Source organism: Bombina bombina, chromosome 1, assembly GCF_027579735.1.
Source record: "Bombina bombina isolate aBomBom1 chromosome 1, aBomBom1.pri, whole genome shotgun sequence".
NCBI classification, from domain to species: Eukaryota; Metazoa; Chordata; class Amphibia; order Anura; family Bombinatoridae; genus Bombina; species Bombina bombina.
The window spans coordinates 1,349,947,799-1,349,960,319 of NC_069499.1; the positions used below are offsets into that span (position 1 = coordinate 1,349,947,799).

General features: G+C 36.8%; 1 protein-coding gene across 1 annotated transcript in view; it reads right to left on the minus strand.

The window, feature by feature from the left end:
• Positions 1-290: 290 nt before the first annotated feature.
• SYT11 (synaptotagmin 11) overlaps positions 291-12,521 on the minus strand; it is a 75,966-nt gene continuing 63,735 nt past the window's right edge. Inside the window, exon 4 of the mRNA XM_053695404.1 lies at positions 291-2,724. Within this exon, the coding sequence (XP_053551379.1) occupies positions 2,414-2,724 (311 nt within the window). The 3' untranslated portion in view covers positions 291-2,413. The remainder of the gene's footprint in view (positions 2,725-12,521) is intronic.

Below are 12,521 nucleotides of genomic sequence, written 5' to 3' on the forward strand. Positions count from 1 at the left end.
TTTCAATTTATACCCCACATGGGTTTTCCCAATTCATCTTTGTTAGCGTAGACATCTTCTCCCTTTTTAGATTCCCTGCTTGCCAACACATGTCTAGCTACATCCCTTGTCATCTCTGATTATGGTGACTGCAAGCCTCTATAAGAACCCCTAGATTACAATATTTGAGCATATTCACATATACACAATACAGAAAAAAAACAATTCCTAAATAATAAAAGATGATACAATGTGGAGATCACTGAGATGAGGTGGAGAAACTCAAAAACTGCATGCAATTGACTGATAAATACATTTGTTATAAAATTGTGAGATAGATATTTTATGATTTAGCTACAGTTAATCCAGTATGGTTTCCAGTGACTATCTTGCTTTCTACTACTCTGTTATTTGTCTAGAGAACTGTATGCAAATAATCAGTGGGTTATACTCAGTAAAGCCTCCCCAGGTTCACCAGCCTCACTAGTTCCTATATTATTCTTTAAAGCCTATTCATTAAAGAACACTAAAGACTAACGACAGATGAGGAGCCTTTAGTGAAATGCATAGGAAATGAATACGCTATTAGAGAAACTAGCCTAGGCATTCTTTTCTATACATCATTTTAAAACATGCTGGTACCCATATTAAGGACACACTTGTATGGAAAGCAACTACTTTGGTGGTGTCTATAAGTAACTAAACAGACAAGAGTAAACTCTGTTACATAATTGAAAGAGGGAACTCCATACAAAATACTAGGGAGGAGCTTCCACTGTACAAAACAAAAACCTATTGTGATATTGCAGAATTATTTCTGCACAAAAGCATAGAAACGTTTTATGTGACAATAAATAGCTGACAAAATGTCTGAAATCAAAAGGGGACAGAACTACAATGGCATGATGTCCTTTTGGCAGCAGATAACATACGTGATACTTAAAAAATGATACAAAAAAATCTAAAGTGGCTTATGTTTCTAAACTGGGCAGTAGTTCTCTACAAATTGGTTCATTCATTTATGAAACTTCAGCAAAAATATTGGTTTCAGAAATACTATTTTTTTGGTATGAGTCACTTATTAGGGAAAATATGTGAACACAATTATACCTTGTTTCAGTGTTTCTGAATCAAAATATACCCTACTGAAATCCATTTGTAGTCTGCCTGCCCCCAGACTCTAACTGCTGTCTGTTTTTTTCCCTATATTTCTGTCTGCTGTCCATGCTTTGCCCTGACTTCCTGGTTCTCCCTAAATTGTGCCCCTTAATTCTACTTGCCTCACTGACCCTGCATATTGCCTCCTTCTAAACAACTATGTTTGCATTATTTATGGCCACTCACCTGGGTTCCTAAATACACTGCTTATCTCTTTCAATTTATACCCCACATGGGTTTTCCCAATTCATCTTTGTTAGCGTAGACATCTTCTCCCTTTTTAGATTCCCTGCTTGCCAACACATGTCTAGCTACATCCCTTGTCATCTCTGATTATGGTGACTGCAAGCCTCTATAAGAACCCCTAGATTACAATATTTGAGCATATTCACATATACACAATACAGAAAAAAAACAATTCCTAAATAATAAAAGATGATACAATGTGGAGATCACTGAGATGAGGTGGAGAAACTCAAAAACTGCAACATTTCCACAGTACCACACCAGGGGGCCTTGAAGCACATGCTGGAGTCTATAATCAACAAAATAGCAGCTATCACAGGTGGAAAAGAAGCTCATTAGGACTGTTTTAATAGTACTGAATTCTTAAATGGAAAAAACACAAAATATGTAAATTCAGCAGGATGTCAGAGATCATTAAGTCTCATCCTTGCTTCTCTGAACTTTCCCGTTTGAATTGTGGCAACGTGTGCATGAGTGTTCATTAGGAAGAAGCATACAAACAGGAAGCAGTGTTTATACAAGTAACTTACATAGCCTCTTCCTCTATAAATTGGTGCTATGAAAGCTCTCAAGGGACCCATGGCAAAATGCCTTCACAGGTGTAGGGGATCAGTTATATGTGCCTGACATGCACAGGGAGTTTCAGGGAGACCGACCAAACGTTCAAACAACTATTCCAGCCTGTCTTAAAACATGCAATAAAGTGATTATAGTCCTGTATATGAATACATATTTTTTAGAGCTGTTATCTTATGATTTAGTTAGTAAATGTTTAGAATCATAATGTTTTGCAAAACATTGTAAGAACCGACTGGCTAAGAAAGATTTGATCTACCACTAAAACGAGGTTAACACCTTCAGTATTGGGCAAACCTTCACTGCAATAGTTTAAAGTTGCCTTGGTCACTGGAGGGGTTATACAAGGTTACACAAAATGGAAATTCTTGCCTCTTTGGCTCTTTAACCCTTTTTTGCACCTTCATGGTCTAAGTTCATCTCTGCCACCCCTCCAAACTGCGAGATGCAGCCTTTAGTACTCGCTCAAACTGTGCCATTTGGCAATCAACTTCCTAGGATTCTCACAGACCTCCCGCCAGTGTTCAACACCGTTGGCAGTTATGCTGTGCGCCCCTAAAATTAGCCTTCCCACCACCTGGTTCTTGGTGGTACGGTCAAAGTCGATGACAAGGAACTCAATGCTGATGTCCGGTAGCAGATCTGTAGGGATGTCATAGATGAAGGATTCATTGAAGACAGGGTTCAGTGTGCACTTCTTGACGTGAGTCTTCTTCTTGGCAATACGCTTCCTGCCATAATACACATTCACTTTCACATATGGATCTGTCAGGGGAAAAACAGAAACTCCAAAATAAAACTATTCAAGATGTGCTGTTACATTTCTGCTATGTCACAGGCCCATGAGTGTAATTAACACGTTTCTATAATTAATTCAATATAGGATCAATAAGTCAACCTCCTGTGATATGCAAAAAACCTATCTAACGGTAAGGATGGATTATCTAATTAATGATACATTTCACAGGACAGCACAAAATCAAATTAGCCTACCTTGGTTATTGATAAATAAAATGGAGTGTTGTGAAGAATGGATATTGTCATGATAGTCACTAGTCTAATAGAAAATTTCTATCCCTTCTGCTGTAAGGCGTGCTGTACATTACCTTTAAAGAGGCCTGGAAGATCAATAAGGCCTTAATTGACAATATAAATATATATATTTCTATCTATCTATCTATCTATCTATCTATCTATCTATCTATATATATATATATATATATATATATATATATATAGTCTATATTAGCTCTGTTTTTGCAGCATGATGCTGCTTTTATATTGAGACAGATATTAAAGGCTTGATTTATCTTCGTCCAAAAGTTCTGATTGGTTGTAGGTTCGCTCATTTGATCTGGCAACTGATATTTACGAAAGCAACAGTTTAAACTTCTGCTTCATAAACCCACTCCACCAACTTAAGAGTTGGTGGAGGAAAATCACCCTGGATTCATGCTATCGGGGGGGTTGACAAGCCCTACTCTCATGCAATTGGTTGCGCAAGGGCATTAGGGATGACATTTTGCGCCCTACAATTTATGATGAAATGCGGATAGCTTCACAACATAGGAACTCTGTCTATTCGCAAATTGTTAAATCTAGCCATAATTATAGAATCATCCACAGTGAGAGACCACAAAGCTGAGAAGGACTGGAAAAAGATCACCATAGTTTGTCAGTCATGGAAAAAATTACTAGCTAGGAGAGAAAAAGATGCTGGTTAACCTACAGTTAATGACAGGTAAAAGCCACATTTTAAATAGTTTGGGACTGATTGATTAGTGGAAATGCCCAGCCTTAGTTATGGGAATCTGTAAACGCTAGTGAATGGCATTGCGTATGGTGTTATCATGCACTTGCTGTCTCAGTCAGTGCTCTGGTATACACAGTCCACCAAAGCTTGGAAATTGTATGATGCTTTCATTAAGTATCTATGTAGCACTGATAATGCGTTATTTTAGATGATGTATATTTTAAAATATTCACTTTCATCATATAATGCTGTAAGCTAAAACACAAGGGGCCAGATTACAAGTGGTGTACTAATGATAGCACTGCTCACAATACGCAATATTGATGGACCACTCTAACCTTAGCGCACAACTTGATATAACAAGTCCATGGTAAAACGCATTTTCCAGAAAAGGGTTGGCACAGCTGACATCGCTCTAGCACAACCTATAGTTTCAAAAGATATTATGAATGTGCTAACGTGTGCTCATATTATAAGTTGAAAGTTATAATTTGCTCTTGAGCAAAAGCCTAAACTGTGCTAGAATATTTAGCGCAACTTGAGACCTGAAGTAAGGTGTTTAAAAAAAAAGTTCACAAAACACATTAAAAACACATTAAAATAAACTATAACACATATATGCTTTTTAGTAAAAATATATAATTGAAATATAAATAAAAATGTTTTCAAAATGTAAAAAGGGATATGGTACATGGCATTTTGTTTGACTGGAAAGGGCTCCAATGTATGTATGTAATATATATATACAGTATATATATAAATATATATATATATAAACACGAATATGTCAAAATATGTGTATGTACGTGTAAACGTGTATTTATATGTGTAAATATGTATGTGCACACATACGTACATATATACACATAAACAGTAACACATAAATACATTTGTATACACATATATAGACATATATATACATTTTTGAGCCCTTTCTAGTCAAATACCTTAAAACATGCAATATAATTTTTAATATGTTTTAATGTGTTTTTAATGGAAATACGTGAAATTATTATGTTCTTCACTTAGAATTTTTTTTTTAAATATATATATATATATATATATATATATATATATATATATATATATATATATATATTACAAAAACATAATCAGATATAGAAGTTTATATTTAAAATAAAAATATAATTTTCTTTTGTGTGAAGTACATGGGAATGTATAGTATTCCTAACACCTTGGTTTAAGCGCAGTTGGTCTAGGGCAATGTAGGGTAAGCACGCAAGCAATTTTTTTTGGCACGCCCCATAGGAATCTATAAAGAGAATGCGTCATTTCCAAAGTCCTGAAGATAGAGTGTTCTTTCAACTTTTAATATGCGTGCTACTGCGGTCGCAATAATTTTTTACTTTGAGTACAGTTAGCACTTTATTTTTTTTTATTTTTTTAGAGTGCAAACTTGTAATCTAGCCCAAGGTGAGTATGGGAATGGCATACCAAAAATCTACTTCAGAAACCCATTTTCATTCAATCTCCTACACTTGCAGGATGAGGTCAAAGAAGAAAGGACCAGCTTGGCTACACTTTGGTGAGTCCATGAATTAGTCGTTTTTGGAAGTTCTATGGGCAGCTAATATAGCTAAGGCATGAATACTGGTGTGAGTTATATGTCCCATACTTGATTAGTACTACTTGAGACAAAAGTGGACCAGCAATATATTTATGATAAATCATTTTCTGAATTATTTATTAATTGTACTGTACCTATTTACATTAAATAATTTATAGGTTATTAGAAGCATTACTCCCTAATTATTAGAGTACTTTTTAAAAAAAATACTTTATGTATTTCTAAATTTATTTATATATATATATATATATATATATATATATATATATATATATATATACATACATATATATATATATATATATATATATATATATATATATATATATATATATATATATATATATATATACACACAGGTAGCCCTCAGTTTACGCCGGGGTTAGGTTCCAGAAGGAATGGTTGTAAATCGAAACCGTTGTAAATTGAAACCCAGTTTATAATGTAAGTCAATGGGAAGTGAGGGAGTTAGGTTCCAGGCCCCTCTCAAAATTGTCATAAGTAACACCTAATACATTATTTTTAAAGCTTTGAAATGAAGACTTTAAATGCTAAACAGCATTATAAACCTAATAAAATAATCACACAACACAGACTTCACTTGCATTTTTCTGCAAACAGTTCTTTCTATGCATTCCAATTTGGACTGATTTATAGACAGGAAGATCTTGTTCCTTTGAAATCTGCTCGATAGCTCAGGTCTGGTTAAACTGATTAATTTTAGCTTGCTTGGCTTTGCTGCAACACAAGCGGACAGCTCCACCTACTGGCTATTTTAATAAATGCACTGCTTCCCAATGCTTTTCAATAGCAGTCACATGACTGGAAAAATGGTTGTTATTCTGAAACGGTTAAATTGAACCGTTGTAAAACGAGGGCCACCTGTATATATGTCATTGATGATAAACAGGAGATGTCATCTTTAAAGGGAGAATGCATTCTGGCAAGCAGCTGATATTAACCCCTTAAGGACCAGCGACGTACCCTGTATGTCGCTGGCCTTTTTTTGGGACTTGATTGTTTTATAGCGCGGTCTTGCCACCAGCATTGAGACTGCTCTATTCCATAAAGCCTGCTGGAGGGAGGGCATTAATAGCGTGTTCTTGCTAGACTTGTGCTATTATGTCCTGAAAAACCTCTTAACAACCAGTGACATACAGGGTACATTGTGGTCATTAAGGGGTTAATTCACTGTATGTAAAGACACTACAGGAATACCTTTCAAATGGGCTGTTAAAATAGGATAAAGCATTTTACTGTACAGTACAGTGTTCCTTAATTAGATTATACTTTTTTATACTAATTTTCCAACTCTGAATAAATCTGTAAAGAGTTTTTAAAAATGTAAACTGTAAGGGCTAAGTTAACAAGTGAAGGGCAGTTTTGCGCTTTTTAAAACCTGAAGTAAACCATTATTATTATTAATAGTATAGCACATGAAGAACGCCACTACTTGCGCACCATCAGCTTAACGTACCACTTGCTTATCGATCAAGCAATATCCAACATGATTTTTACTGTGCCCCCGCAGAGAGGTCTGTTATGTGAGGTATTTAGTGCACTTGCACCATCCAACATGCAGATGTTAGCAATCTCTATTCGCTTGACGGATAAAAAACAAAAAAACTTTGAACATGTAAAAAGAGCCAAAAAAACATAATTTATGTAAGAACTTACCTGATAAATTCATTTCTTTCATATTAACAAGAGTCCATGAGCTAGTGACGTATGGGATATACATTCCTACCAGGAGGGGCAAAGTTTCCCAAACCTTAAAATGCCTATAAATACACCCCTCACCACACCCACAAATCAGTTTAACGAATAGCCAAGAAGTGGGGTGATAAGAAAAAAAGTGCGAAGCATATAAAATAAGGAATTGGAATAATTGTGCTTTATACAAAAAAATCATAACCACCACAAAAAAGGGTGGGCCTCATGGACTCTTGTTAATATGAAAGAAATGAATTTATCAGGTAAGTTCTTACATAAATTATGTTTTCTTTCATGTAATTAACAAGAGTCCATGAGCTAGTGACGTATGGGATAATGACTACCCAAGATGTGGATCTTTCCACACAAGAGTCACTAGAGAGGGAGGGATAAAATAAAGACAGCCAATTCCTGCTGAAAATAATCCACACCCAAAATAAAGTTTAACAAAAAACATAAGCAGAAGATTCAAACTGAAACCGCTGCCTGAAGAACTTTTCTACCAAAAACTGCTTCAGAAGAAGAAAATACATCAAAATGGTAGAATTTAGTAAAAGTATGCAAAGAGGACCAAGTTGCTGCTTTGCAGATCTGGTCAACCGAAGCTTCATTCCTAAACGCCCAGGAAGTAGATACTGACCTAGTAGAATGAGCTGTAATTCTTTGAGGCGGAATTTTACCCGACTCAACATAGGCAAAATGAATTAAAGATTTCAACCAAGATGCCAAAGAAATGGCAGAAGCTTTCTGGCCTTTCCTAGAACCGGAAAAGATAACAAATAGACTAGAAGTCTTACGGAAAGATTTCGTAGCTTCAACATAATATTTCAAAGCTCTAACAACATCCAAAGAATGCAATGATTTCTCCTTAGAATTCTTAGGATTAGGACATAATGAAGGAACCACAATTTCTCTACTAATGTTGTTGGAATTCACAACTTTAGGTAAAAATTCAAAAGAAGTTCGCAACACCGCCTTATCCTGATGAAAAATCAGAAAAGGAGACTCACACGAAAGAGCAGATAATTCAGAAACTCTTCTAGCAGAAGAGATGGCCAAAAGGAACAAAACTTTCCAAGAAAGTAATTTAATGTCCAATGAATGCATAGGTTCAAACGGAGGAGCTTGAAGAGCTCCCAGAACCAAATTCAAACTCCAAGGAGGAGAAATTGACTTAATGACAGGTTTTATACGAACCAAAGCTTGTACAAAACAATGAATATCAGGAAGAATAGCAATCTTTCTGTGAAAAAGAACAGAAAGAGCGGAGATTTGTCCTTTCAAAGAACTTGCGGACAAACCCTTATCTAAACCATCCTGAAGAAACTGTAAAATTCTCGGTATTCTAAAAGAATGCCAAGAAAAATGATGAGAAAGACACCAAGAAATATAAGTCTTCCAGACTCTATAATATATCTCTCGAGATACAGATTTACGAGCCTGTAACATAGTATTAATCACGGAGTCAGAGAAACCTCTATGACCAAGAATCAAGCGTTCAATCTCCATACCTTTAAATTTAAGGATTTCAGATCCGGATGGAAAAAAGGACCTTGTGACAGAAGGTCTGGTCTTAACGGAAGAGTCCATGGCTGGCAAGATGCCAGCCGGACAAGATCCGCATACCAAAACCTGTGAGGCCATGCCGGAGCTATTAGCAGAACAAACGAGCATTCCCTCAGAATCTTGGAGATTACTCTTGGAAGAAGAACTAGAGGCGGAAAGATATAGGCAGGATGATACTTCCAAGGAAGTGATAATGCATCCACTGCCTCCGCCTGAGGATCCCGGGATCTGGACAGATACCTGGGAAGTTTCTTGTTTAGATGAGAGGCCATCAGATCTATCTCTGGAAGCCCCCACAATTGAACAATCTGAAGAAATACCTCTGGGTGAAGAGACCATTCGCCCGGATGCAACGTTTGGCGACTGAGATAATCCGCTTCCCAATTGTCTACACCTGGGATATGAACCGCAGAGATTAGACAGGAGCTGGATTCCGCCCAAACCAAAATTCGAGATACTTCTTTCATAGCCAGAGGACTGTGAGTCCCTCCTTGATGATTGATGTATGCCACAGTTGTGACATTGTCTGTCTGAAAACAAATGAACGATTCTCTCTTCAGAAGAGGCCAAAACTGAAGAGCTCTGAAAACTGCACGGAGTTCCAAGATATTGATCGGTAATCTCACCTCCTGAGATTCCCAAACTCCTTGTGCCGTCAGAGATCCCCACACAGCTCCCCAACCTGTGAGACTTGCATCTGTTGAAATTACAGTCCAGGTCGGAAGAACAAAAGAAGCCCCCTGAATTAAACGATGGTGATCTGTCCACCACGTTAGAGAGTGCCGAACAATCGGTTTTAAAGATATTAATTGATATATCTTCGTGTAATCCCTGCACCATTGGTTCAGCATACAGAGCTGAAGAGGTCGCATGTGAAAACGAGCAAAGGGGATCGCGTCCGATGCAGCAGTCATAAGACCTAGAATTTCCATGCATAAGGCTACCGAAGGGAATGATTGAGACTGAAGGTTTCGACAGGCTGTAATCAATTTTAGACGTCTCTTGTCTGTTAAAGACAAAGTCATGGACACTGAATCTATCTGGAAACCCAGAAAGGTTACCCTTGTTTGAGGAATCAAAGAACTTTTTGGTAAATTGATCCTCCAACCATGATCTTGAAGAAACAACACAAGTCGATTCGTATGAGACTCTGCTAAATGTAAAGACGGAGCAAGTACCAAGATATCGTCCAAATAAGGAAATACCACAATACCCTGTTCTCTGATTACAGACAGAAGGGCACCGAGAATCTTTGTGAAAATTCTTGGAGCTGTAGCAAGGCCAAACGGTAGAGCCACAAATTGGTAATGCTTGTCTAGAAAAGAGAATCTCAGGAACTGATAATGATCTGGATGAATTGGAATATGCAGATATGCATCCTGAAAATCTATTGTGGACATATAATTCCCTTGCTGAACAAAAGGCAATATAGTCCTTACAGTTACCATCTTGAACGTTGGTATCCTTACATAACGATTCAATAATTTTAGATCCAGAACTGGTCTGAAGGAATTCTCCTTCTTTGGTACAATGAAGAGATTTGAATAAAACCCCATCCCCTGTTCCGGAACTGGAACTGGCATAATTACTCCAGCCAACTCTAGATCTGAAACACAATTCAGAAATGCTTGAGCTTTCACTGGATTTACTGGGACATGGGAAAGAAAAAATCTCTTTGCAGGAGGTCTCATCTTGAAACCAATTCTGTACCCTTCTGAAACAATGTTCTGAATCCAAAGATTGTGAACAGAATTGATCCAAATTTCTTTGAAAAAACGTAACCTGCCCCCTACCAGCTGAACTGGAATGAGGGCCGTACCTTCATGTGAACTTAGAAGCAGGCTTTGCCTTTCTAGCAGGCTTGGATTTATTCCAGACTGGAGATGGTTTCCAAACTGAAACTGCTCCTGAGGACGAAGGATCAGGCTTTTGTTCTTTGTTGAAACGAAAGGAACGAAAACGATTGTTAGCCCTGTTTTTACCTTTAGACTTTTTATCCTGTGGTAAAAAAGTTCCTTTCCCACCAGTAACAGTTGAAATAATAGAATCCAACTGAGAACCAAATAATTTGTTTCCCTGGAAAGAAATGGAAAGTAGAGTTGATTTAGAAGCCATATCAGCATTCCAAGTCTTAAGCCATAAAGCTCTTCTGGCTAAGATAGCCAGAGACATAAATCTAACATCAACTCTAATAATATCAAAAATGGCATCACAGATGAAATTATTAGTATGCTGGAGAAGAATAATAATATCATGAGAATCACGATTTGTTACTTGTTGCGCTAGAGTTTCCAACCAAAAAGTTGAAGCTGCAGCAACATCAGCCAATGATATAGCAGGTCTAAGAAGATTACCTGAACATAGATAAGCTTTTCTTAGAAAAGATTCAATTTTTCTATCTAAAGGATCTTTAAACGAGGTACCATCTGACGTAGGAATGGTAGTACGTTTAGCAAGGGTAGAAATAGCCCCATCAACTTTAGGGATTTTGTCCCAAAATTCTAACCTGTCAGGCGGAACAGGATATAATTGCTTAAAACGTTTAGAAGGAGTAAATGAATTACCCAATTTATCCCATTCCTTAGCAATTACTGCAGAAATAGCATTAGGAACAGGAAAGACTTCTGGAATAACCGCAGGAGCTTTAAAAACCTTATCCAAACGTATAGAATTAGTATCAAGAGGACTAGAATCCTCTATTTCTAAAGCAATTAGTACTTCTTTAAGTAAAGAGCGAATAAATTCCATCTTAAATAAATATGAAGATTTATCAGCATCAATCTCTGAGACAGAATCCTCTGAACCAGAAGAGTCCAAAGAATCAGAATGATGGTGTTCATTTAAAAATTCATCTGTAGAGAGAGAAGATTTAAAAAACTTTTTACGTTTACTAGAAGGAGAAATAACAGACAAAGCCTTCTTTATGGATTCAGAAACAAAATCTCTTATGTTATCAGGAACATTCTGCACCTTAGATGTTGAGGGAACTGCAACAGGCAATGGTACATCACTAAAGGAAATATTATCTGCTTTAACAAGTTTGTCATGACAATTATTACAAACAACAGCTGGAGGAATAGCTACCAAAAGTTTACAGCAGATACACTTAGCTTTGGTAGATCCAGCAGGCAGTGGTTTTCCTGTAGTATCTTCTGGCTCAGATGCAACGTGAGACATCTTGCAATATGTAAGAGAAAAAACAACATATAAAGCAAAATAGATCAAATTCCTTATAAGACAGTTTCAGGAATGGGAAAAAAATGCCAAACATCAAGCTTCTAGCAACCAGAAGCAAATGAAAAATGAGACTGAAATAATGTGGAGACAAAAGCGACGCCCATATTTTTTGGCGCCAAATAAGACGCCCACATTATTTGGCGCCTAAATGCTTTTGGCGCCAAAAATGACGCCACATCCGGAACGCCGACATTTTTGGCGCAAAATAACGTCAAAAATGACGCAACTTCCGGCGACACGTATGACGCCGGAAACGGAAAAGAATTTTTGCGCCAAAAAAGTCCGCGCCAAGAATGACACAATAAAATGAAGCATTTTCAGCCCCCGCGAGCCTAACAGCCCACAGGGAAAAAAGTCAAATTTTTGAGGTAAGAAAAAATATGATAATTTAAAGCATAATCCCAAATATGAAACTGACTGTCTGGAAATAAGGAAAGTTGAACATTCTGAGTCAAGGCAAATAAATGTTTGAATACATATATTTAGAACTTTATAAATAAAGTGCCCAACCATAGCTTAGAGTGTCACAGAAAATAAGACTTACTTACCCCAGGACACTCATCTACATGTTTGTAGAAAGCCAAACCAGTACTGAAACGAGAATCAGTAGAGGAAATGGTAAATATAAGAGTATATCGTCGATCTGAAAATTGAGGTAAGAGATGAATCTCTACGACCGATAACAGAGAACCTTATGAAATAGAC